This window comes from Scleropages formosus, chromosome 1 (assembly GCF_900964775.1).
Source record: "Scleropages formosus chromosome 1, fSclFor1.1, whole genome shotgun sequence".
Lineage (NCBI taxonomy): Eukaryota > Metazoa > Chordata > Actinopteri > Osteoglossiformes > Osteoglossidae > Scleropages > Scleropages formosus.
In genome coordinates this window covers 1,400,984-1,425,692 of record NC_041806.1, presented here as the reverse complement: position 1 = coordinate 1,425,692, position 24,709 = coordinate 1,400,984, and the positions used below count along the sequence as shown (strand labels likewise).

The following is a 24,709-nucleotide window of genomic DNA, read 5'->3' as shown; positions in this document are numbered from 1 at the left end:
TATAGGAACATCCTAAGGGCAGCTTACAATCACTAATTCACCTGAAATATGTCTTTGGACTGTACCCCATGCAAACACAGAGAACATGCAAACCCTTCACAGACCTGTGCTACTGAGAAAAAAAAAAGAATAAAACCAGAAAAGATATTAAATGCAAGAGGGGAAAAAAAGAAAAAAAAAAGAAAAAAAGGAGCACGTAAATGTATTATATGGGATTTTGAACATATGGGTTTTAAGACTGTATTTAAAGATGCCCAGAATAATCTGGATATTGTAGACTTGGACCGAAACATTTTCATTTTTAAGAAGCAGGAATTTTGCATGCTTTGTGGAGAAAAATGTGTGAAATTTTTAAGGCTCAGGACTTAATGTATTTTTCAAATTTTCTAACTAAGCTGCATCCAAATTTGAGAGAGTATAACAGGATTCAGTCTTTGTAATCGTCCTATAAAAAGTTACTGATGTCTAGTGCGCATACAAAAAAACCTGAACTTTCAGGCATTCTGAATAGGACCACCTCATTAAAGGCAAACATCTCTTTGTTTCTCAACTCACTGAAAGATTAAACATCTGGAAAACAGATTAGTCGCTGGATTTCATATGCAGAAAACTAGCACGTATCGCGCAGTCCAAACGGTCATGACGGAGCAATTGCTGTAGTGGTCATTTCCAGTACATTTTGGGGGTTCAGATAAAGAACAGTAGTAAAGCATAGATTGTACAAGAAACTTTCCAATGAGCACTAAGAATTCAAATCTGAATCGCATTGTTTCCAGTATAACTATGAAATTATGTAGGTGCTTTTTCAGAATGAACAAACCGATGTTGTTTTAAGCGATCAGCTCTGGAAAAACTTTTCCCACATTCATTACATATATAAGGTTTTTCACCAGAATGAACCAGCTGATGCTGTTTTAATCGATCTTCTCGGGAGAACCTTTTTCCACATTCACTACATATATATGGCTTCTCGCCAGAATGAACACGTTGGTGCTGTTTAAAGCGATCTTCTCTGGGAAAACTTTTTCCACATTCACTACAGTTATATGGTTTCTCATCAGAATGAATAAGTTGGTGCCGTTTTAAGTTATTTCCTCTGGAAAAACTCCTCCCACATTGATTACAGGTATACGGTTTCTCTCCAAAATGAACAAGTTGGTGCTGTTTTAAGTGGCCTCCAAGGGCAAAACTTTTTCCACATTCACTACATTTAAATGGTTTCTCACCAGAATGAATAATCTGGTGCTGTTTTAAGTTACAAGACTGAGAAAAATTCTTGCCACACTCGTTACATTTATGTGGTTTAAGACCAGAGTGAAAAAACTCGTGTCTTTTTAAATAATTCTGACTCGAAAAATTCTTTCCACAGTAAGTACATTTATATTTTTTATTAGACTGAAAGGACTCATGTTGGTCCAACAGTGACCAACACGAGTCCTTCCCACACTGACTGTGTGTACACTGCCTCTCGGTACAGTGACTAACCTGGTGCCGTTTTAGGCCATCTCTTCTAGAAAAAGTCTTTCCACATTGACTACATGTATATAGTTTTGCGCCAGAATGAACAAGCTGGTGCCGTTTTAAGTGACTAGACCGAGAAAAAGCTGTTCCACACTGCATGCAGAAATATTTGTCAACTGAATGAATCTGCAAATGGATTTTCAGGCCTGACCGACTTTTAAGAACCTTTCTGCAATGAAGGCATTGCCATTTCTGGGCTTCATGGGTAACACCATCCTGGCATGACTCTTTCAGAGCTTGGGGAGTTATACCAACAGTGACAGGCACCACAGATTGATCCAGTGCACTCTTTCTTTGGGTATTATCGCCTATAATATTTATACCGTTTTCTAGCTTCAAAGAATTCTTGTGTAAAAGGTCATCTACAGCTTCAGTAACTGTTGAGTCTGTTGCAGAATATCCCTCTAAACGAGACTGTGTGTCTACATCAGCTTCATCCATTTCTGATTTATATTCTATAGATAATGAACAAGAAAAAGTACCTAATTCATTGATCTGAGGATGAGCGTACTCCTCCTTCTTACTGTAATTTCCCGCTTCATTACCTGCAGTCTCAATAGGAGATGTGCTCGGAAACTGAGAAAGCAGCTCAACATTAACTTCATCTCTCTCTAGCTTACAATGGTTGGATAATGAAGAAGGGAAAGTGCTTACTTCATGAATCTGTAGATCCCCATATTCTTCCTTCATGCCATAATGAGTAGCTTTTTTAATTTCCTTTTCTGTACAAGGGGCTTCCTGTAACTGAGAATACTGCAGTACCTGCACTTCACCTGTTTCTGATTTACACTCTTTGGATGAAAGGCAAGTTGAGGAATTTGAATTATCTGAGAGAAGGCAGAACACTCCAGTGGTGCTGCACCGCTGTAGATCTGCACTGTCTTCCTTTATGTTGGCCATTATAATCTCTGATTTAATTTGGTCAGTGTTCAAGCACAGCCCTGAACACATCTCTTCAGCACCAAAGCCCTGTACCTCAGCAAAATATGCAGGGTGGGAAATGTCCTGATCATCAGGCTCAGTTTTGACACAAATATCCATGACTGCTGACCCCTCCGAGTAAGAGCTCAACATGTTCCCAAAATAGTCTGATTCAGATGGAAGACCATGGAATGCCAGTGGGGGGTGTTCAGGTCCTGCTTCTGCCATACCAATCCTCTCCAGTGATCTCTCCTTGTGCTTTGGGATGATGCTCACTGAAATCCTGTTTGGCTCCTGTCAGTGTTCATTTCTATTCTGCCCATGTGCTGTGTTTTCTGCTTGGGAATTAAAATTCACTGGGGGAAAGATGAAGAAGGGAAGAGGAATTATAAAAACTGGAATACAGATTGGGTTATGTGACACTTAAAATGTTCAATGAAAAAGATACAATTATCTTTCTGTTTATTTGTAATAACATTTTCTTTATTTCTCTAAATTCCTAAAAGGTCTGCTTCCAATCGTTAGTTGGCAGCGACATGCATTCAGACAGAATAATGTACAAGTTTAGTTTATCTCCCTTTTACCTTGTGTACAGCTCGTGTCTGGTGTGTATTAGTGTTGGTGATCAATAACATGAAGAGTGTTCCCCATGTTTATGGATAAAATCATTCAACAGTGTGCATTAAACAGGAATTTTTGGTAATGATGTATTTTTACTTTCTATAGTATTTAAATTACTTTCAATTTTAATGCATCTCCAAGTCATATGACGGACTGGCTTCCTCTACACAGTGTTTGTTCCCTTCCTCACACCTTGTGCTTCCAGGACAGGTCTAGAAGACAATGCTGATGAAAATGTAATACTTAAATGAATAATCAGTTAAAAATTTGTTGTAAGTTTAGATGAGTGTTTTACAGATGAAAATCCTATGAATAAATCCAGGGACACCTGTATCAATAAACCTTTACCGATGATGGTAGTGGTTGGATCTGGTCCAAACGAAGAAGTAATTAACAGATTTCCGGTTCCAATTATATTCCTGAATTGTGGACCCAGCGAGTGTACTGTGAATACTGACGTCAGAAATCTTAAACAAGCAGATTTTGAGGAAATCTAGAACATATTGCTATAATGACATATTAAGGGACATATGCAAGAAGTATAGGTTTATATATCACATACAGCTTCCCTTGTGCAACAAAGGCTCCTTTCATGAGAAATCTGAGTTCCATAGAAATGTGCTTTCTATCAGAAAATTCAAATAGTAGTCTCAGCTCTTCCTTATCAGAAGCACCTTAAAGGAACAGAAAAACTGATTCAAAATACAGACCTCTCTGATGCTAAGTATCGCACAAAGTGAGCGGAATCCCCAATTCCCAAGCACGGCGCAACTTCTCCAGCTCATCTGTAGTCACATAGCTGTGTGCTGGCTGGCCATCAATCATCTCTCAGAAATCTCAACGACCCTATATCATCTACAATAATGAATCCTAATGCAAAAAAAGAAAATGTAAATCCTGTAAGCAGAAAAAAGGCAAAAAAAGCTTTACATAAAATACCTGAAACATGTCTTTAGATCATGGGAGGAAACAAGAACACCCAGGAGAAACCGAGGTAAAAATAAGGAGAACATAAATAAAAACTCCACACAGAGACTGTCTGAATTTGAACCCATATCGAAACCCAGTCCAAAAGTTGTATGGGTCCCATAGTACCACCACAGTCCCCAAAGACAAGAGAATAAAACACCAGAACAAAAACAACATTAACATAATAAATCATGACTGAAAAAGGGATGTTTGAAAGTAGTGTGACGCATGAACAATTTTCAAACATGGGGGGTCTTACACCCGGAGAAGGTAAAGAACAGCTCAGATAGTCTGAATATTATTTTCGAATTTGCACCATTAAAATTAAATGCAATTAAGAGTTCTTTGAAAACTTCCTTCATGAGCATAATCAATGTGTATAACAACAATTGTTCCTCAAATTAACTGAAAAAAGCCTGCACGTCACTCACTCAAATATTACTAATAACTTAAGACCGGCAGCGATCGGATCATGATGTGTGCCGCTAAAGTATTTTTTTAGAAGAGCTGAGCAGTAAGAAGGGGGAAAGTGTGTTGCGCTGTAGCCCTTTATTCAGTGAAGGAGTGTTGTGTTCGCCGTGAGTACAGAACGAGTGCAGACGTGAGCGTTGATGATCATGGACCAGCAGCACCTGGCAGCGCTGAGCGCTAGCACCAGTGAGTTTTTCGTACCTACCTAGCCTAGGCTAGTCTAGTGCCACGTACATACGTTTACAGCTGCAGCGCTCAACTGACACGAACAAACCGGACGGGTTTCATATCTATTACTTACAAAAAGAGGCGCGGAAAACAACTTAAAGCGGCGAATTGGAGCACAAAAGTACGGCTGGCCGACAAGCAGCTGTCCGCCATGTTGTGACGGTGAGGCTCCAATAAATAGGGCGCGCGGGGGAAGTACGGAAGGAGGAAAGGCTCAAAACGGGAGACGAGTAGAGAAATACGGAGAGCGGAAAGGCTCAAAAGGAGTTAGAAAATTCCCCTGCCCGGTCCGGTCATTTCATACTACGTGAACGGTTATGAACAACAGTGTGTCGTTGGACCTGAAAGCACATTTGTGATGAAGCCCCGAGATACATTGATATTTCCACTTAGAGAAACAGGTAAACTGTCTAAAAGAACCATTTGAACTTGTTGGTAACACTGACTCCATAAGATACTCAGGTTGTTAAAGATCCCCTTAGTATATATTGAAAGTCTTCAACACATCTAGTCATGATCAAGTTCTCCTCAAATTAAACATGTTCTTATACTGAAACTGTCAAACACATTATATATTGAGCAGCTGTTGTGTATTGTGCAGGGAAAGTGTTTGCATTGAAGAGGCTGACCAGGAGACTTCCGCAGGAACTGAATGATCTTGCAATGTGCCAAAGTGTTCAGTCTTAGAGTCTCTGACGTCGGCATCGTCTGATGGATTAAAGCTTTTGTTTCACCAACTACCTTTTCTGTGGCTCTCCTAGACTGTCAGTACATTTCAAGCAAATGAGGAGATTCCTTCAAAGGCACTGCCCAGGACTCTCTGAGCTACTTCATGTTCTCTCATCACTGGTTTTCACCAGCAGGTTCTGCTTCTTGGTTCCCCGCACTGAGAAGACCTGTTTTACTGATAACAGATAAATTGTGCTTTATGCTCAAATAATCTCACGCAGAAAAAAACATAATATACAAAATAGAAATGATAATTTTATTGTTTTTCCCAAAGTTGTTCTGAGATACACAATCTTATTTTTTTTTACTTTACAGAGGAAATCATCCAGTAGTAAAACTCAGTAAATTCAGGTTTCAATAGATTAAATAAAAAGGTGAGATATAAAATACACTTATTTCATTTTGAATCACTCAGTGTAACATAATTCAATCTTTCATATTTAGGGTTACTGATCCTCTTGTGAATGAAGGCTCAACATCAGGGATGTAACATTACTGAGTGTCCAGTGCACATCATAAATGTTAGTTATTCTCAAAGTTAGTTATTCTGTGCAAAACTGTTCCTCAGAGCCCAAAAATAAGACTGAATAATAGCCCTGGAAAGTAGTCATGAGTCTGGACATTTCATGTGCAGAATGTGTGTTTTGTCTCAGACAATCGTGATTGAGTGACTGTGGCCTTGAGGGGGAGTCACCAACCTCATAGGCTTCACAGGGTTTCCATTATTCATACTAAAGAAACATATATTAAAACATTCCATGCGTCCTCTCGTGATTTTTCAAATACTGCCTTAAAGTAAAACTTTTCCCACACTTGCTACATTTATATGGTTTCTCACCAGAATGAGTCCGCTGGTGCTGCTTCAAGTGATCTCGCCTGGAAAAGCTCTTCCCACACTGACTACAGTCATATGGTTTCTCACCAGAGTGAACAAGCTGATGCACTTTTAAGTTGTCTCCTCTGGAAAAACTCTTTCCGCACTCACCGCACTTGTACGGTTTCTCCCCGGAGTGAACGAGCTGGTGCTGTTTTAAGGTACCTGCTTGAGAAAAACTCTTTCCGCATTCATCGCACGAGTACGGTTTCTCTCCGGAATGAACACGCTCGTGCAGTTTCAAGTGACTAGATCGAGAGAAACTCTTCCCGCATTCGACACATTTAAAGGGTTTCTCATCCGAATGAATAAACTGATGGTGTTTCAAGTGACTCATCTGAGAATAAGTGTTTCCACAGTCACTGCATTTGTAGAGTTTCTCACCAAAATGAAGAAGCTGGTGCTGCCTTAAGGAAGCTGCCTGGTAAAAGCTCTTCCCGCATTCACTGCATTTGTATTGTTTCTCGCCAGAATGGATAAGCTGGTGGAGTTTCAAGTTGTCTCTCCTGGGAAAACTCTTTCCACATTCACTGCATTTATACGGTTTCTCACCAGAATGAATGGCCTGGTGCTGCTTTAAGGTGCGTGCATGAGAAAAACTCTTCCCACATTCACTACATTTGTACAGTTTCTCACCAGAATGAACAAGCTGATGCTGTTTTAAGTTGTCTACTCTGGAGAAACTCCTTCCACATTCATCACATTTGTATGGTTTCTCCACACTGCAAACTAGCTCCTGCTCTTCTAGGTGACAGGATTGAGAGAAACCCGTTCCACGCTGCATACGGCATAAAGGTTCGTAGGCATCACCATCATCATCATCACCACCATCATCAGCATCGAGTGCCGCCTCTGAAGGGGACGATCCGCCTAACTGAGAATGCAGCTCTATCTTAACTTCTTCCATCTCCGACTTACACCGTTCGGGTAACGGCCATGGAAAAGCGCCCAGTTCGTCCACCTGGAAATCTGTCCACTCTTCCTTTACGCCATAATGAGAAGCTTCACTAATGTCCTTCTCTCTACAAGAAGGTTGCTGCAACAGACACTGCTGCTGTGTGTTTACTTCTATTGTTTCTGATTTATACTGTTTGGGTAAAGGACAAGTAGAAAACGTGAACTCCTCCGATGGAAGACACAGCATCTCGGTGGTGTTGCACAGCTGTACATCAGTGCTGTCCGCCATTATTTTGACCATCACGATCTCTTTTTTAATTTGGTCAGACTCCAGATGCTTTACTGAGCTCAGCACCTCTGTACAATATTCAGGATGCGAAACGTGCTCATCTTCAGGCTCACTTTTTACACACACATCCATGAGTGCTGCTGAGTCCTCAGAGTAAGAGGTCACCGTGTCCCCAAAACAGTGTGATTCACATGGGAGGCTGTGCAGTGACACTGAAGGGTGTTCAGCTCCTGCTCCTGTTTCCGCCATCATGATGATCCTCGTCTCCAGTCTTCCCTCCCTCCTTGTGCTTTCTTACAGTACTGCTCAGCGAGATCCTGGAGGAGAGGCGAGCAAAGGGAGAGCAGTTACCATCAATACAGGGTAGAGTATGTAAGCAAACATGTACAAGAGTGACACTGAAATTAATCCCCGAGTAAAGGAGCCACTGAGGACTGTGGAAGAGTCACAAAAGGAAAAGGGTTCGGAGAGAAACGGAGGTGCAGATGCTCAGTTTTGTTCCCTGGGTGACGACTGAAGAACTTCACCCATTAAATGACTTATAAACACACACAAACACACACACATACAATAATAGAAAGAAGCAGACTGAACAGAACCTGTTACTGAAACCTGCACCGAGTCACATTGTGCTCACAGGTCAGTTTATATTACAATCTGATGACACAGAAAACATTTTTTAAAACTTTAAAATGTCTAATTTTCAAAGTGGCTGTTTAAATAATGCAAAATATTTTACCTGCATGTAGTGATTTCCCTTTAGCAAAGTGCAGCATTTCTGCGTAAAAACACGCCAATTTCACACCTTCCCATCATCCCTTGCTGCGCAGTGTGTTTTGTTGCTATGGCAACGGGGAGTGTTGTGTTACAGCTGTCAACGGCCAGCAGAAGGCTCCGGGTTCGAATCCAAACCTCTGCTGTAGTGCCTTGATCGAGACAGTTATCCTAAATTACCGTGGCGTGGTGGTAAAAAGTACACGGCTGTAAGAGTACAAGTAAGTAAGTAAGTAAGTAGTTAGTGTTAGGGCGTGTTGTTGTGTGGAAAAAGTTTGTGGTAACGAGGCTGTTGTATCCTCTCAGATTTGCAATGTTACGGAAAGCCCGCGGGTAAAGCAAAGGGTTTTTACCATTTTTCATTGAATATTTTTCCAATAACATGACCGCGGTGAAAAGTGTGATGATGTGAAAGGTAAAGAGAGAGGAGCGGCGCTGAAGCTCCCTCACTCAGTCCCTTTAGTTCTCCGCTCGAAATAAACGACACCACGGACACGTTAATTTAAAAATGACAAAATAAAACAAAACAAAATTAAACGAGGATGAAAAGGACACGACAAAGAGAGTATAAACACGTCCTACCTGCGGGAAACACCAGGCGCTTCTGCTCCTGCTCAGTCCGACCGCCAAAAGCGGCCAATCGCTGCCGAGCGCAGTCACAGCGCCCCCTGACGACGGCCGCTCATTGGTCCTCCGGCGCCGCCGCGCGCCAGTGCAGCGCGAACAAAGAGCAGCGCTCGCGACACGTACACTTGGAGTTGGTTTCTTGAATTGCCGCTTTTTACACTGTGACACTACTCAGTTATTTATTTTACTTTCATTTTACTGGAGCAACTCTGTAAATACCTTGCTCAATTGTACTGCAGCTGGAGATGGAATTTGAACATATATAACCTTTGGGTAGGCATCAGCTGGAACCACTAAACTACCAATAAGTGAAAAAAGAAGAATAAAATGCCATTAAATAGAAAATTCAATGCCTGCAAAAGTAACAGGAGCGCATTACCACTCAATACAACACCACAAAACATTCATTGTCATACACCTTCTTAGTCATCAGGGCTCATCACTGGGGATGTGCTCTGGGGTCGAAGGTGCTGGGGGGTTTTGGGGCACCCAGGCCACCCAGCTTGTGTCGATGAGATGCCACCCTTCACCTAGGTGCTGCTGCGTTGAACCCACACCTCAGCCCTCCTGATCCACAGCCATGTCCATGTGCTCTGTGCAGCCCTGCTCCAGCTGCTGCAGATGCTGCTCTTTTGCCTCCGTCAGGAACGGTTGACACCTCCTGTTGCATCTTTTTCTGGATTGCTGCCACTCATGTGATGAAAATGTCTGTTAAAACAAAACCTGTGATTAGGAATCGTTGATAGAGAGCTTTGCCTTATGGCTCAGTTCCCTCTTCACTACTGCAGTCCGGTACAGCGACCGCATTACTGCTGCCGCTGCTCCCAGTCTGCGGCCGATCTCGCGCTCCCTTCTCCCCTCACTCGTGAACAAGACCCCAAGATACTTGAACTCCTCCACCTGGGGCAAATTCTCTCCCCTTACCTGGAGGGGGCATACTATCCTTTTCCGTGAGAGAACCATGGACTCAGACTTGGAGGTGCTGATCCTCATCCCAACCGCTTCACACTCGGCTGCAAACCGTTCCAGCGCGTGTTGGAGGCATCCATGTGATGGTGCCAAAAGGACAACATCATCCGCAAAAAGCAGAGACGTCACCATTCGGCCCCCACACAGAATGCCCTCCTGACCTCGGCTGTGCCTTGATATCCTGTCCATGAAAACCACATACAGGAGTGGGGACAAGGCACAACCTTGACGGAGTCAAACACCCACACTGAATGGGCTTGACTTAATGCCGAGTATGTGGGGACAGCTCTCGCTCCGTGTGTACAGAGACTGAATGGCCCGCAGTAGTGGCCCCGGCCCCCCATACTCCCGAAGCACCTCCCACAGAATTTCTCAGGGAACACGATCGTAAGCCTTCTCCAAGTCCACAAAACACGTGTAGACTGGATTAGCGAACTCCCATGCCCCTTCAATTACCTGTGAGAGGGTAAAAAGCTGGTCCGCTGTTCCGCCAGGACAGAATCCGCATTGTTCCTTTTCAATCCGAGGTTCAACTATTGGCCAGAGCCTCCTTTCCAGCACCCTGGAATAGACTTTCCCAGGGAGGCTGAGAAGTGTGATACCCCGATAGTTGGCACACACTCTCCAGTCCCCTTTTTTAAAGATAGGGACCACCACCCCAGTTTACCAATCCAAAGGCACTGTCTCTGAGGTCCATGCAACATTACAGAGCCGTGTCAGCCATGACAACCCTACAACATCCAGGGCCTTAAGCAGTTCCAGGCGAATCTCATCCACATCCGGTGCTTTGCCACTGTGAAGCTTTCCAACTACCTCAGTGACTTCCACCAGGAAAATGAACAATGATACCCCGGAAGCCTCTGGCCCTGACTCCATGTAAAGGAGGCATATCTCTTGGGTTTAGGAGTTCCTCAAAGTGCTCCTTCCACCTCCCAACAATGTCCTTGCTTGAGGTCAGAGTTTCTCCACCTTTCATGAGCACAGCTTGAGCCAAGCTCCTCCGACCCCTCCTGAGCTACCAGATGGTTCTCCAGAACCTCTTTGAGGTCGACCGAAAGTCATTTTCCACGGCCTCTCCAAACTCCTTCCACGTACTGGATTTTGGTTCTGCAACCACAGCCACAGCCGCCTTTTTGCCTGCCAGTACCTATCTGCTGAGTCAGGAGTCCTCAGAGCCAAGCAGGCCCTAAAAAGCCTCCTTCTTCAGCTTGACAGCTTCCCTCACCGCCGGTGTCCACCAGCGGGTTCTTGGGTTGCTGCTGTGACTAGCACCAACAAGCTTTTGGCCACAGCTGCACCTGGCTGCTTCTACAATGGAGGTTTTGAACAGGGTCCATGCAGACTCTGTGATCCCTACTATCATTGAGAGTTGGATGTAGTTGTCAAGAACTCTGCTGAATGAGTTGGGAGAAGACCAGAGATCCCCCTCTGCACGATTCTAACAGCCTGAGCCGCACACCTGAGCTGCACCCTGTGTAAAATAAATATACATACTCTACCTGCCACAATAAAATAACTAAATAATGTAAGTTATAGACACACAAACCTGAATACACACTGCACCTAAATAAAGTACAAAATACTATAAGGTTCAGTATTTTAGTTACCGTGATTTTTACACGGATAATGGTTGTGGCCCTTGCACACCCCGCCCCCCTAGTGTATTCACACCAGTCTTACCCCTTCTCCCGTACTTTGTCTGTTCTCAGCCACAATTTCCACCTGAAGTTGAAGGCCTGCATGATCAACACCAGACAGATTCACCTTCACCAATCAAGTTCATGTTGCCAAAGTATTTTTTCCAAGTTTACTTTTTCTTCTTCCATTTTTTTTTTTTTAAATAGTTACTCAATTGCTTGTAATGTGGCACTTCTCATACGCACATTGCAGGTCTGTTCATTTGAACATATAGAAAAAAGTAATCCTTTCACACTTCAGAAGAAAACATTTAATGGCACGTGTTTTTACTAAATGTAGGTTTCACTATATTGAACCAAAACGTGATACATTAAATTACTCCAATATTCTTGTCACTTTTTGGGTCACTTCTAAAGGATTCAGTCTTTCATGCTTGTGAACTTCTTACAAAAGCTTCAGAGTTACTGATGCTCTCCTGGGTGAAGATACAGCTGGCAATGTAAAAATATATTTTTCTGGGTCCGCTCTGACTCACAAAGGTCTGCAGTTCCATCACTGTGTGGAAGACTTGCTTAAGCGACTACAAGGAGGCAATTTGGTCGAGATTCTGGAACAACAGTCTCCAAAAACAGATTAATCTCCATATGCAAAAAACGAGCATGCGCCTGAGGTACAGATGATCTTAACAGCTGAGCTGTTGTGGTCATTCTGGAGCTCAGTTGTGAACTCACTTTTCAGGGTTCTGATGAAGAGCATGAACTCACACTGGGCAATGACCCAAGCTCAACATGTGGGCCGCAGAGGTGATTCAGGAGAATGGTGTGTAAGTATAGACCGCACTACAAACGTTTTCATGTTCACCACAGATTCTTCCAATAATCAAACCGGCACCAATTTCCTTTGTAAATCCAATTTAATTACGTAGTGAGGATCTGACAATTTCTTTTCACGCTAAACTGCAAATGTATCACCAACTTGTATTGTTCACATCAGAACCTTTAGTGTGTCGTCACATCCACGTTCAAACACACTCCACTTTTCCCCACATTCCTGACATACATGGTGTTCACCAGCACTGGAAACTTTGTGTCATTTTAAGTGCCTAGTTTGAGAAACACGTTTTCCTCATTCATTACATTTACATGGTTTCTCTTCAGAACAACACGGTGCTCCTTTAATAAATAAACACTATTTATAAATACAATATAAATATATTCCAAATACACCATTTTTCCCCAGAATCTAAGACCCTGTTTTCTTAATTAACATGGTTGACACAAAATCTTGAGACACTGATTAGTCACAATTTATCACAGAATGAATGAGCTGGTGCTGTTTAGACAGACAGAGGTCCATCCATGTGGACTATACAGTACGTATCCTGTTAATGACAAACGTCCTGGTGCCGTTTCAAGTGACTGGTTCGAGAAAAACACTTGCCACATTCACTACATTCATACGGTTTCTCGCCAGAATGAATAAGCTGGTGCCGTTTCAAGTTACTAGTTCGAGAAAAACACTTGCCACATTCACTACATTCATACGGTTTCTCGCCGGAGTGAACAAACCGATGGAGTTTTAAGTAATTTGACTGAGAAAAACTCTTTCCGCATTCATCGCACGAGTACGGTTTCTCTCCGGAATGAACACGCTCGTGCAGTTTCAAGTGACTAGATCGAGAGAAACTCTTCCCGCATTCGACACATTTAAAGGGTTTCTCATCCGAATGAATAAACTGATGGTGTTTCAAGTGACTCATCTGAGAATAAGTGTTTCCACAGTCACTGCATTTGTAGAGTTTCTCACCAAAATGAAGAAGCTGGTGCTGCCTTAAGGAAGCTGCCTGGTAAAAGCTCTTCCCGCATTCACTGCATTTGTATTGTTTCTCGCCAGAATGGATAAGCTGGTGGAGTTTCAAGTTGTCTCTCCTGGGAAAACTCTTTCCACATTCACTGCATTTATACGGTTTCTCACCAGAATGAATGGCCTGGTGCTGCTTTAAGGTGCGTGCATGAGAAAAACTCTTCCCACATTCACTACATTTGTACAGTTTCTCACCAGAATGAACAAGCTGATGCTGTTTTAAGTTGTCTACTCTGGAGAAACTCCTTCCACATTCATCACATTTGTATGGTTTCTCCACACTGCAAACTAGCTCCTGCTCTTCTAGGTGACAGGATTGAGAGAAACCCGTTCCACGCTGCATACGGCATAAAGGTTCGTAGGCATCACCATCATCATCACCACCACCATCATCAGCATCGAGTGCCGCCTCTGAAGGGGACGATCCGCCTAACTGAGAATGCAGCTCTATCTTAACTTCTTCCATCTCCGACTTACACCGTTCGGGTAACGGCCATGGAAAAGCGCCCAGTTCGTCCACCTGGAAATCTGTCCACTCTTCCTTTACGCCATAATGAGAAGCTTCACTAATGTCCTTCTCTCTACAAGAAGGTTGCTGCAACAGACACTGCTGCTGTGTGTTTACTTCTATTGTTTCTGATTTATACTGTTTGGGTAAAGGACAAGTAGAAGACGTGAACTCCTCCGATGGAAGACACAGCATCTCGGTGGTGCTGCACAGCTGTACATCAGTGCTGTCCGCCATTATTTTGACCATCACGATCTCTTTTTTAATTTGGTCAGACTCCAGATGCTTTACTGAGCTCAGCACCTCTGTACAATATTCAGGGTGTGAAACGTGCTCATCTTCAGGCTCACTTTTTACACACACATCCATGAGTGCTGCTGAGTCCTCAGAGTAAGAGGTCACTGTGTCCCCAAAATAGTGTGATTCACATGGGAGGCTGTGCAATGACACTGAAGGGTGTTCAGCTCCTGCTCCTGTTTCCGCCATCATGATGATCCTCGTCTCCAGTCTTCCCTCCCTCCTTGTGCTTTCTTACAGTACTGCTCAGCGAGATCCTGGAGGAGAGGCGAGCAAAGGGAGAGCAGTTACCATCAATACAGGGTAGAGTATGTAAGCAAACATGTACAAGAGTGACACTGAAATTAATCCCCGAGTAAAGGAGCCACTGAGGACTGTGGAAGAGTCACAAAAGGAAAAGGGTTCGGAGAGAAACGGAGGTGCAGATGCTCAGTTTTGTTCCCTGGGTGACGACTGAAGAACTTCACCCATTAAATGACTTATAAACACACACACACACACACACACACACACACACACACACAATAATAGAAAGAAGCAGACTGAACAGAACCTGTTACTGAAACCTGCACCGAGTCACATTGTGCTCACAGGTCAGTTTATATTACAATCTGATGACACAGAAAACATTTTTTAAAACTTTAAAATGTCTAATTTTCAAAGTGGCTGTTTAAATAATGCAAAATATTTTACCTGCATGTAGTGATTTCCCTTTAGCAAAGTGCAGCATTTCTGCGTAAAAACACGCCAATTTCACACCTTCCCATCATCCCTTGCTGCGCAGTGTGTTTTGTTGCTATGGCAACGGGGAGTGTTGTGTTACAGCTGTCAACGGCCAGCAGAAGGCTCCGGGTTCGAATCCAAACCTCTGCTGTAGTGCCTTGATCGAGACAGTTATCCTAAATTACCGTGGCGTGGTGGTAAAAAGTACACGGCTGTAAGAGTACAAGTAAGTAAGTAAGTAAGTAGTTAGTGTTAGGGCGTGTTGTTGTGTGGAAAAAGTTTGTGGTAACGAGGCTGTTGTATCCTCTCAGATTTGCAGTGTTACGGGAGTAAGCAGGTTTAGTAAAGCAAAGGGTTTTTACCATTTTTCATTGAATATTTTTCCAATAACATGACCGCGGTGAAAAGTGTGATGATGTGAAGGTAAAGAGAGAGGAGCGGCGCTGAAAAGCTCCCTCACTCAGTCCCTTGCTCTCCGCTCTACGACACAAGTCAAGACGGCGGGACGTGTATATATAATTACGAAACTGTTAAATAGTAATAACAAAAATCACTAATAAAATTAAATTAAATTTTAAAAATAAAAAATAAAAAAAAAAACTCTAGACAGAGCAAACAAACACCACCTACCTGTCGGAGACTCGGCGCAGCTCTGACGCTCACAGCCCGAACGGCAGAGTTGTGAAAGTGGCCCTCAGTGCGTCACAGCGCCACCTGGCGACGCGCCCTCATTGGTCCTCCACTCGCCTGCTGACGTCACGGCTAGGGAGGGAATCCCAGCCTGTGGGCGCACTTTGAGAGCCAATCACACGCCTGGAGGACACGCCCACTCCTGGTGCTACTGCGTTTTGTAGTCCTTCAGTCATTCCTGGAAAGTGGTTGCCCTTGGCAACGCAGAGCACCCACATACGGTATACAAAGCACAAGGGAAGATCAGGCACAGACCAACACCCACACCCGTGTCCCATGCTGGTATCCATTTCCTCCACTACATACTCCTAAATACCATAAACACCCAGTTGCCATGACTCCCCTCTTGAAGCACCTGACTGATACTGAGACAGGACTTCTCTGCACAAACTGATCACGCTGGTGTCATTTCAACAGGCTAGGTGGAAGAACTATTTTTGCACATTCCACAGCACCAAAAAAACAACATACCGTTTCTCGCCAGAATAAAAAAAGCTTCTGAGGTTTTAAGCTGGAAAAATACGGGTGACAGATCGTACAGGATGTAACTTTGCATGGATCCCATTTCCAGAAATAACTCAACTGCTCTTCAGATTCACGTGATTCCTCTGCGAAAGGTTGTGCGCAGCCTGCACATTAGGATACTTTTCCTTTCTACTATGACTTGGAGAGTTATTAATTTCTCACTGTGCACTGGAGGCTCCGTGTAACGGAGAATACTGCTGTCGACACACTCCTTTTACACTATGACTAATTGCCTCTGCACTGCATGATCCCTCAAAGTGAGAATGCTGCTCTATGTTAAATTCCTGTCTCATTTATACTGCCTGGATAAAGGAGGAGGAAAAGTGTTTCATTCATTGACCTGTAAATCTGCATATTTTCTCTTTATTCCAAGGTGTTTATTTGTACAAGAAGGGTCCTGTGCCTGAGACCACTTTTGTACCTTCACCGCACCCATCTCTCTCTCACACTGTTTGAATAAAAGGCAAGTAGAAGAGTTTAAGTGCTTTGAGGGAAGGCAGAACCCCTCAGTGGTGCTGCACAGCTGTAGATCAACGCAGTCTGTCTTGAAGCTGAGTTCTCTGTTTTAATGTGCTCGGTATCCACAGGCAGCACAGAGCCCATCAGCGCTGTGGGAGCACAGGAGCAGGTATAAAGGCCACAGTCTCTTCAGGTGCATCAAGTACATCTTTATGTGCCTCATTAGGCAACAGGCCCCGAGTTACTTTCCTTCGCTCTTTTAGCCTCCTAGAGCAGGCCGACAAAGTGTTTCAAGTTGGACTCGAGTGAGAAGGAGCAACATTTGTCACTTGCAACCTCTTGGAGTGGACAGAGAAGCAGAAAAGATTCACCACATTATGCATTTCTTGATGACACAACTTAAGTAGCTGTCCTTTTTCCAGGCCTCAAGACCCTCTGGTACATTTTTACATCGTTAAACCTCACACAGAAGCCCAATGCTACATAAAACAGAAATGAACATTTTATTGAAGTCCTTTACAAAGTTTACTCAGGGTACACAACTTAAGAGCAAATCTGTCCATTTGAACGGACTCGGCAAAAATTAGCTCCTATTTTTTTTTACACTATACAAGAAAATATCTTATAGTAAATGTCTTTCCTAAATTCAGGTTTCACTACATTTAAACAAAAGAGTAAATACATGTTACCCATTCCTTCTACCATACTTAGTGAACTTTGTACACAAGATTCAGAGCCACTGATGTTCTCCTAGATGAACTAAATGAAACATCAGGCATTAAAGCAATCTCAGAGTTCAGTTATCCCACAAGTGACCAACTATTGAAAGGCTATAGCTGTTGTGGTCATTTTTAGGAGTTCAGTGTTCAGACTTGAACACAGACTGCAACCTTCACCAGAAGCACCAATAATATTTAAAAATTCAAATATGTATAGATTTCCTTCCTTTGTAAAAATTAAGTCTGTAGTAAAGAGTTTCCTTTTCCACTGAACAACAGTTGAATCTCATCAACTAGTCTCACTGCATTTGTGTATTTGCACCGAAGAGACACACTGAAACATTCAATGTGTCGTCGCATGTTTTTTTAAATACTGTCTAAGAGCAAAACTTTTTCCACAGTCACTGCATTTGTATGGTTTTTCACCAGAATGAATGCGCTGGTGCCGTTCCAACTGATTTCCTCTGGAAAAACACTTTCCGCATTCGCTACATTTATACGGTTTCTCACCGGAATGAACAAGCTCGTGCTGCTTTAGGTGATAAGATCGAGAAAAACTCTTTCCACATTCACCACATTCATATGGCTTCTCACCAGAGTGAATAAGCTGGTGATGTTTTAAGTGATTTGCTTGGGAAAAGCTCTTTCCACACTCGTTACAACTATATGGTTTCTCGCCAGAATGAATAAGCTGGTGCTGTTTTAAGTAGCCTTGTTGGGAAAAACTTTTCCCACATTCAATACACTTATGCGGTTTCTCACCCGAATGAAGCAGCTGGTGTCGTTTCAAGTTATTTCCTCTGGAGAAACATTTTCCACATTGATCACATTTATATGGCTTTTCGGCAGAATGAATGAACTCGTGTTTTTTTAAGTTCTTTTGACAAGAAATCTTTTTTCCACACTGACGACATTCAAATTTCTTTACAGAATTAACAAGCTGGAGAACTTCTAAGCTACCTCCTTCAGAAAAAGTGTTTCCGCATTGACTATATGTACATCTTTTCTCACCAGAATGACTAAGCTGCTGGTGCTTTAATTCATCTCCTCTGGACACAGTCTTCCTACACTGACAGTTTTTCTGTTGTTTACAATTACAACACTGGTGCCGTGAAAAGTGAAAACTTGTCTCTGAACTCGAAGGCCTCTGTGCCTGTGAATGCAGCTCTACGTTAACTTCACCTACCTCTGACTTACATTGTTTGGGTAAAGGGCTTAATTCATGAACATGTACATCTGCATACTCTTCTTTTATGCAAAAATGAGCATCTTCATTAACTTCTTTCTCTGCACAAGAAGGTTCTTGTAAGTGAGACTGCTGCTCCACCACAACTCCACCTCTGACTGGTTTATACTGTTTGGATAAAAGACAAGCAGAAGAGTTTAATTGTTCTGAGGAACAGCAGAAGTCCTCAGTGGTGCTGCACAGCTGTAGATTGCCATTGTCCTCCATTATTTTCACCATGACAATCTCTGTTTTAATTTGGTCTGGATCCAGCTGCAGCCCTGAGCCCATCTCTTCAGCACCAAAGTCCTGTACCTCAGTACAAAATTCAGGGTGCGAAATGTCCTGATCTTCAGGCTCCGTTTTTATACACATATCCATGACTGCTGACTCCTCTGAATAAGGGCTCGCTGCGTTCCCAAAACAGTCCGATTCAGAACTGAGGCTGTCACATGACAGTAAATCCTGTTCATGTACTGATTCTGCCATGACAATCCTCTCCACTCTTCTTCCCTTGCGCTTTGCCATGCAGCTCAGCGAGGCCCTGTTTATCTCCTTTGAGCGTTCACTTATTCTTCTGGCTGCGTACTGTCCCCTCTGCTCCAACGTGAATATGCACTGACTGGAAGACATATGAGGAAAAGGAACAAGAAGTACCATCAATCTGTGGCATGCAGACTGAGGTATGTGACTCCAAATGTATTTCATTCTGACACAAAGCGGTGGCACAGCCAGTAGAGCTGGATGTGATAGAGGGTTTTAAGGACTGTTCATGTCAGTTACTACAGGCCAAGTTGCATCTTGAGTTGGTGTGCCTGACAGTTGTCCCGAGCTGGATTTTGGCTTCGAATACCCTGGTAGTTTGCATCTAATTTGGGGAGGATACTGGCTCAATTTCCACATTTCTCTGATAAAGGTGACATCGCATAATGCAATGAAGAAATGTGCCAAGACCTCAGACAATTTCGATTCCACCACAATTTGTCAGCATTGTTTTACACGGACAATGTAAATTAAGCAAGGTGTCTATGGTCTTTGCACCGCTTTACTTATCTGAACAAACTCCGACGGTTATATCATCAGGGGAAGATTCACCTGTGCAGCAACCTGGAGTCACCAACTGCGTTTCCTGTCAACTTTTTTGGACTAAGAAAAGTTCATATCACTATTACTGGAGGTGCAGTACAGTAAGATTGAGTCTTGAACTTAGACTTTTTACACAATTACAACAAACAATGATAGCTGCTACCATGAGAAACATCCCTTTTACTCAAAATCCATGATTCCCAGAATTAGACCTTCAGTGGATGTTTCCATAGACATTTCTCAGCTGTGTTGTTAATGTGAGGCCACATCATGGCCCATGGGCAACACACAGTACTTTGTACCGCGTTACATACAGGTCATTTACTGTACTGGAACAGTGGAAGTGTCAAGTTCATGCAGTGCAGTGTGGGATCGATCCCTCTGCACGTCCACCCTCTATTCGACTACTATGCACACTACTGTACCGTACTGTAACAATACCCTGTTAAATACACCATTCTCTGTGTGTGTCAGTTTCAGCCTCAGAGGCTCACAGGCTGTGACTTCGTCGCACCGCTGCTGCTGCTGCTGGGCCGCGTTAACAAAGTTCTCCTGAAGACAATAAGGCTGAACCGAAATTAGATGAAATATGGATCACTAACTGGCGTTAATCGGCCACTTCCAGAGCAGAAACGACCGAAACACCGCGTGTAAAAATACTTACGGAAAAGGCGTCAGAAAACACTTCGAGGCGTTCAATTTGACGGGAAAAGTGCAGCTGCTGAACGAGCCGCTACTTCCGCTCTCCTTTCTGTCGTGACGTTGAAACGCCAACAACTGGGGCTCGCGGGACAAGTACGGGAGGAGGAAAGGCTCAAAACGAGTGAGAAAAACAAAAGTTACCGCTCTTTTTTTTTTTTAAACGACAATTTCGCCTTTCGAAGGCAATTTCTTCAAGAAGGTACCAAGGTACAAATTACGAAGGAAATTTGTTCAACACTCCGTAAAGTGAATTATCAAAACTCGAAGACGTAATTACCATTCGCTTCAGGTGAATGTCAGTTTTACGTTCCCGAGCCCCAACAGCTAACAAAAACTCACAAACTGACTTTTAACCATTTGTCACCAATACCTTTGTATCTGTACAATTCTACATGCAACTACTCCTGTAACGTTGTCATTAGTGGTACCTATTTCCGCATTTTTTACCCTCTAGCAATTCTATTTGTAGCTACCCCTGTAAAGTATAGGCCTACTTGTAATTGTGCAGTTGTAATTGTAATTTAAATACATTACATTTGCAGATGGGTATAGTTAGTGAGAAGTTGAGGAACACAGCCTTTCCCAGTGACCGCTCCTCAGCGTTTCAGCTAAGATCCAAGCGCAAAATGCATTTTTGTCCGTTTTCGAGGCAGGCGGTTGAACACAAGTTGCGTCCATGGCCGGTACAACCAGTGCCTCCTCAGGGAAGCTCTACCTTCTTTTCGGGTTTAGTTTCCTTCCGAGTAGCCCATGGATCCAAATGTGTGTGATTTCAACTGGCTTGACCGCTGCCCAGTTCTTGTGACGTTGACGACAGTGACCTCCGGAGCAACAAGCCAGTGTCCTGAGGTCAAGAGGACGAGCATGAGGATGCAGATGATCATAAAGAAGACCACCTGCTTTGAATGGGAGAAGCAGAAAGATTTCAGCAGCTTTCCGAAATGGGTTCCTTTCAGCAAAAAATATGAGCAGGAGGAGGCAGAGACACTAGAAGGATTTGTAATGGTTGTACTGGTATGACAGAGGCAGGTCAAGAACATCATGTCACGTCACACAATAGGGATATTTCAAAACCAAGGACGGGTGGAAGGGCCTCCTTTGGCTGTAATCTCCTTGGGTTTTTATGAAAATTTTTTCAGGTGTAGGGCTTTTGTATATGTTGTTCATTTAGTCCTAGAAGTAGGAGTTCTTAATGTAGGAGGTGCTTGGATACATTTCAGGAGGTATGTGAAAAATCTCTTTTCACTTACCTCAAACTGAAATTTTTTATGTTTTGATAAGCATATTTCAGTATAATTGGTTTCCTTTCTAATCCTGTGTATTTTTTTTACATTTAAATATATTATTCTGAGAAGGGGTCCACAGGCTTCAGGCTGCCTAAAGGGTCCATGGCATAAAAAAGCTTAAGAACCTCTGTTTTAAGGTGAAAGATCACACAGAAAAACAATATTTTACAAAATAAAAATTAACATTTTAATTCATTTACAAGGTTCTGATGTACACAAGCAAGTCAATGTTTATTTGAACTGAAACAAAGTTAACCACTAATTTTCATACCATACAAGAAAATATACAGTACAGTAGTAAATACTATGTATTGTCTCCATTTCCATCCCAATCTCAGCATACAATTACAGAAATACTGACAATTTCAAAGAACGGTTTAATGTCTGTGGATCACACGCAGAAAGAACAATGAATCATACCCAAGCCCAGCAAATGGGTTGTATGGGTGATCCAAGAAAACAGTGTGTAAGCAAAAACCTCAGTACAAAAAATTCCCACGAGCATCAAAAATGTATTTCTATTGAAATCTACATCACTCTATTTACTTTTTAAGATTTAATCATATATTACACATGTACACTTTTCACACAACTGTAGTTGCTTCTGATCAGCTTGGGTTCACTGGATTTACAGTATTCATACTAAAGAAATATACATTAAAACATTGTGTGTTCTCTCATGATTTTTTAAATACTGTCTCAGAGCAAAATTTTTCCCACATTCATTGCATTTATATGGTTTCTCACCAGAGTGAGTAATCTGATGCTGTTTTAAGTGACTAGATTGAGAAAAACTCTTTCCACACTGACGACACTTATATGGTTTCTCACCAGAATGAACGAGCAGGTGCACCTTTAAGTTATCTCCCCTGGAAAAACTCTTTCCACATTCAATACATTTATATGGTTTTTCACCAGAATGTATAAGCTGGTGGAGTTTTAAGGTACCTGCCTGGGAAAAACTCTTTCCACATTCACTACATTTATATGGTTTCTCACCAGAATGAACACGTAGGTGGAGTTTTAAGTGACCAGATCGAGTAAAACTCTTCCCACATTCAATACATTTATACGATTTCTTACCAGAATCAGAATGAACACGCCGGTGGAGTTTTAAGTGATTTGATCGCGGAAAACTCTTTTCACATTCACCACATTTATAGGGTTTTTCATCGGAATGAATTAACTCGTGTTTTATGTGAGTTGCTTGAGAAGAAACCTTTCCAAATTGACATTTGTACGACCTCTCGCCAGAATGAAAACGCTGGTGTTGTTTCAAGTTATCTCCTCTAGAGAAACACTTTCCACATTCACTACATTTATATGGTTTCTCACCAGAATGGACAAGCTGGTGGTGTTTCAAAGTACCTGCTTGGGAAAAACTCTTTCCACATTGACTACATTTATATGATTTCTCACCAGTATGAATACGCTGATGCTGTTTTAAGTTATCCACTCTGGAAAAACTCTTTCCACATTCACCACATCTATATGGTTTCTCACCAGAACAATTAACCTGGTGCTGCTTCGACTGACAATTTTTAGGAAAACTTGTCCCACGCTGGATATCACACAGAAAGCCATGTGCATCATTAACTTCTGATTCTGAACTTGGTTGCACCTGCAACTGAGAATGCTGCTCTACTTTAATTTTGTCCATCTCTAATTTACATTGTTTGGGAAAAAGGCAAGGAAAAGTGCTTAATTCATGGATATGTAAATCTGCATACTCGTCCTTCCCTACATTTACTTCACGGGTCTCTGACTTGCATTGCTTTGATAAAAGGCAAACAGAAGAGTTTAAGTGCTCTGATTGAGGACAGAACCCCTCAGTAGTTCTGTACTGTAACTGTAGATCAGTACTGTCCTCCATTATTTTGACCGTGACAATATCAGATTTAATGTGCTCGGCCTCCAGGTGCAGCCCTGAGCCCATCTCTTGAACCTCAGTACAATATTCAGGCTGGGAAATGTGCGCATCTTCAGGCTCACTTTTTACACACATATCCATGAGTGCTGCTGAGTCCTCAGAGTAAGAGGTCACCGTGTCCCCAAAACAGTGTGATTCACATGGGAGGCTGTGCAGTGACACTGAAGGGTGTTCAGCTCCTGCTTCTGCCATCATGATGATCCTTGTCTCCAGTCGCCTCTCCCTCCTTGCGCTTCGTTACAGTACTGCTCAGGGAAATCCTCTTTCTTCGTCTCCTCTCAATCATGAATCATTCATTGTCCACTTCCCTTTCTGTCCATCCATGTGTCTCCTCCTCTGCTTTGAAATACAGGCTGAAAGACACACGAAGAAAGGACATTATGAGACAGATTAAAAAACTAAAGAGGAATCAGCATCGGAAACACACTGCACACTCTCTGCCAGCAGGCAGTGCGTGCCACAGTTTTCCCACCTGCTCCTCCTAGGCTAGGCTAGTCAGTCAGTGTACCTGTGAGTGATGTGTTGACAGCTGCAGTAGCGCTCAACCGACACGAACAAACCGGACGGGTTTCATGTCTCCCACTTACAGAAAGAGGCGCAGAGAACAACTTAAAGCGGCGAATTGGAGCAGAAAAGTACCGCTAGCCAACTGGCTGTCCGCCATGTTGTGACGGTGAAGCACCTATAAATGGGGTTCGCGGGGGAAGTACGGAAGGAGGAAAGGCTCAAAACGCGAGACGAGTAGAGAAATACGGGGAGCGGAAAGGCTCAAAAGGAGTTAGAAAATTCCCCTGCCCGGTCCTCTCAATTCACGTTACGCTAGCGGTTATGAACAACAGTGTGTCGTTGGACCTGAAAGCACATTTATGATGAATCCCCGAGATACATTGGTGTTTCCACTTAGAGAAACAGGTGAACTGTCTAAACGAGCCATTTGAACTTATTGGTGACGCTAACTCCATGACTTGGATCTCTTGGCAGATTCATTTTGTTGGTTGGTTGTACAGTTTGGATTTGCAGAGAAGTGGCAGCTGAGGAGAGAAGAACAGAAAACTCGCAGTCAGGATGAAACTAAACCTCTAGGTCCAAGTGCCAGCTCACCTCTCCATTCTATGTTTTTTTTTTTTTTTTTTTTTTTGTAAATTTAGGGACACTTTCCTCCAAAGCA

General features: G+C 42.8%; 1 protein-coding gene across 8 annotated transcripts in view; it reads right to left on the bottom strand.

Annotated features, from left to right (window-relative positions):
- LOC108931897 (zinc finger protein 501-like) overlaps positions 1-24,207 on the bottom strand; it is a 32,377-nt gene extending 8,170 nt beyond the window's left edge. Inside the window, exons 1-5 of one of the 8 annotated variants that reach the window (XM_018747984.2) lie at positions 12,925-14,809; positions 10,677-10,691; positions 6,263-7,049; positions 1,486-1,604; positions 802-1,323 (exon numbers count right to left, since the gene is read on the bottom strand). In XM_018747984.2, the coding sequence (XP_018603500.2) occupies positions 802-1,323; positions 1,486-1,604; positions 6,263-7,049; positions 10,677-10,691; positions 12,925-14,388 (2,907 nt within the window). In that variant the 5' untranslated portion in view covers positions 14,389-14,809. The other 7 variants (XM_029252283.1, XM_029252287.1, XM_029252266.1 and 4 more) reach the window with 7 other exon arrangements.
- Positions 24,208-24,709: the final 502 nt, after the last annotated feature.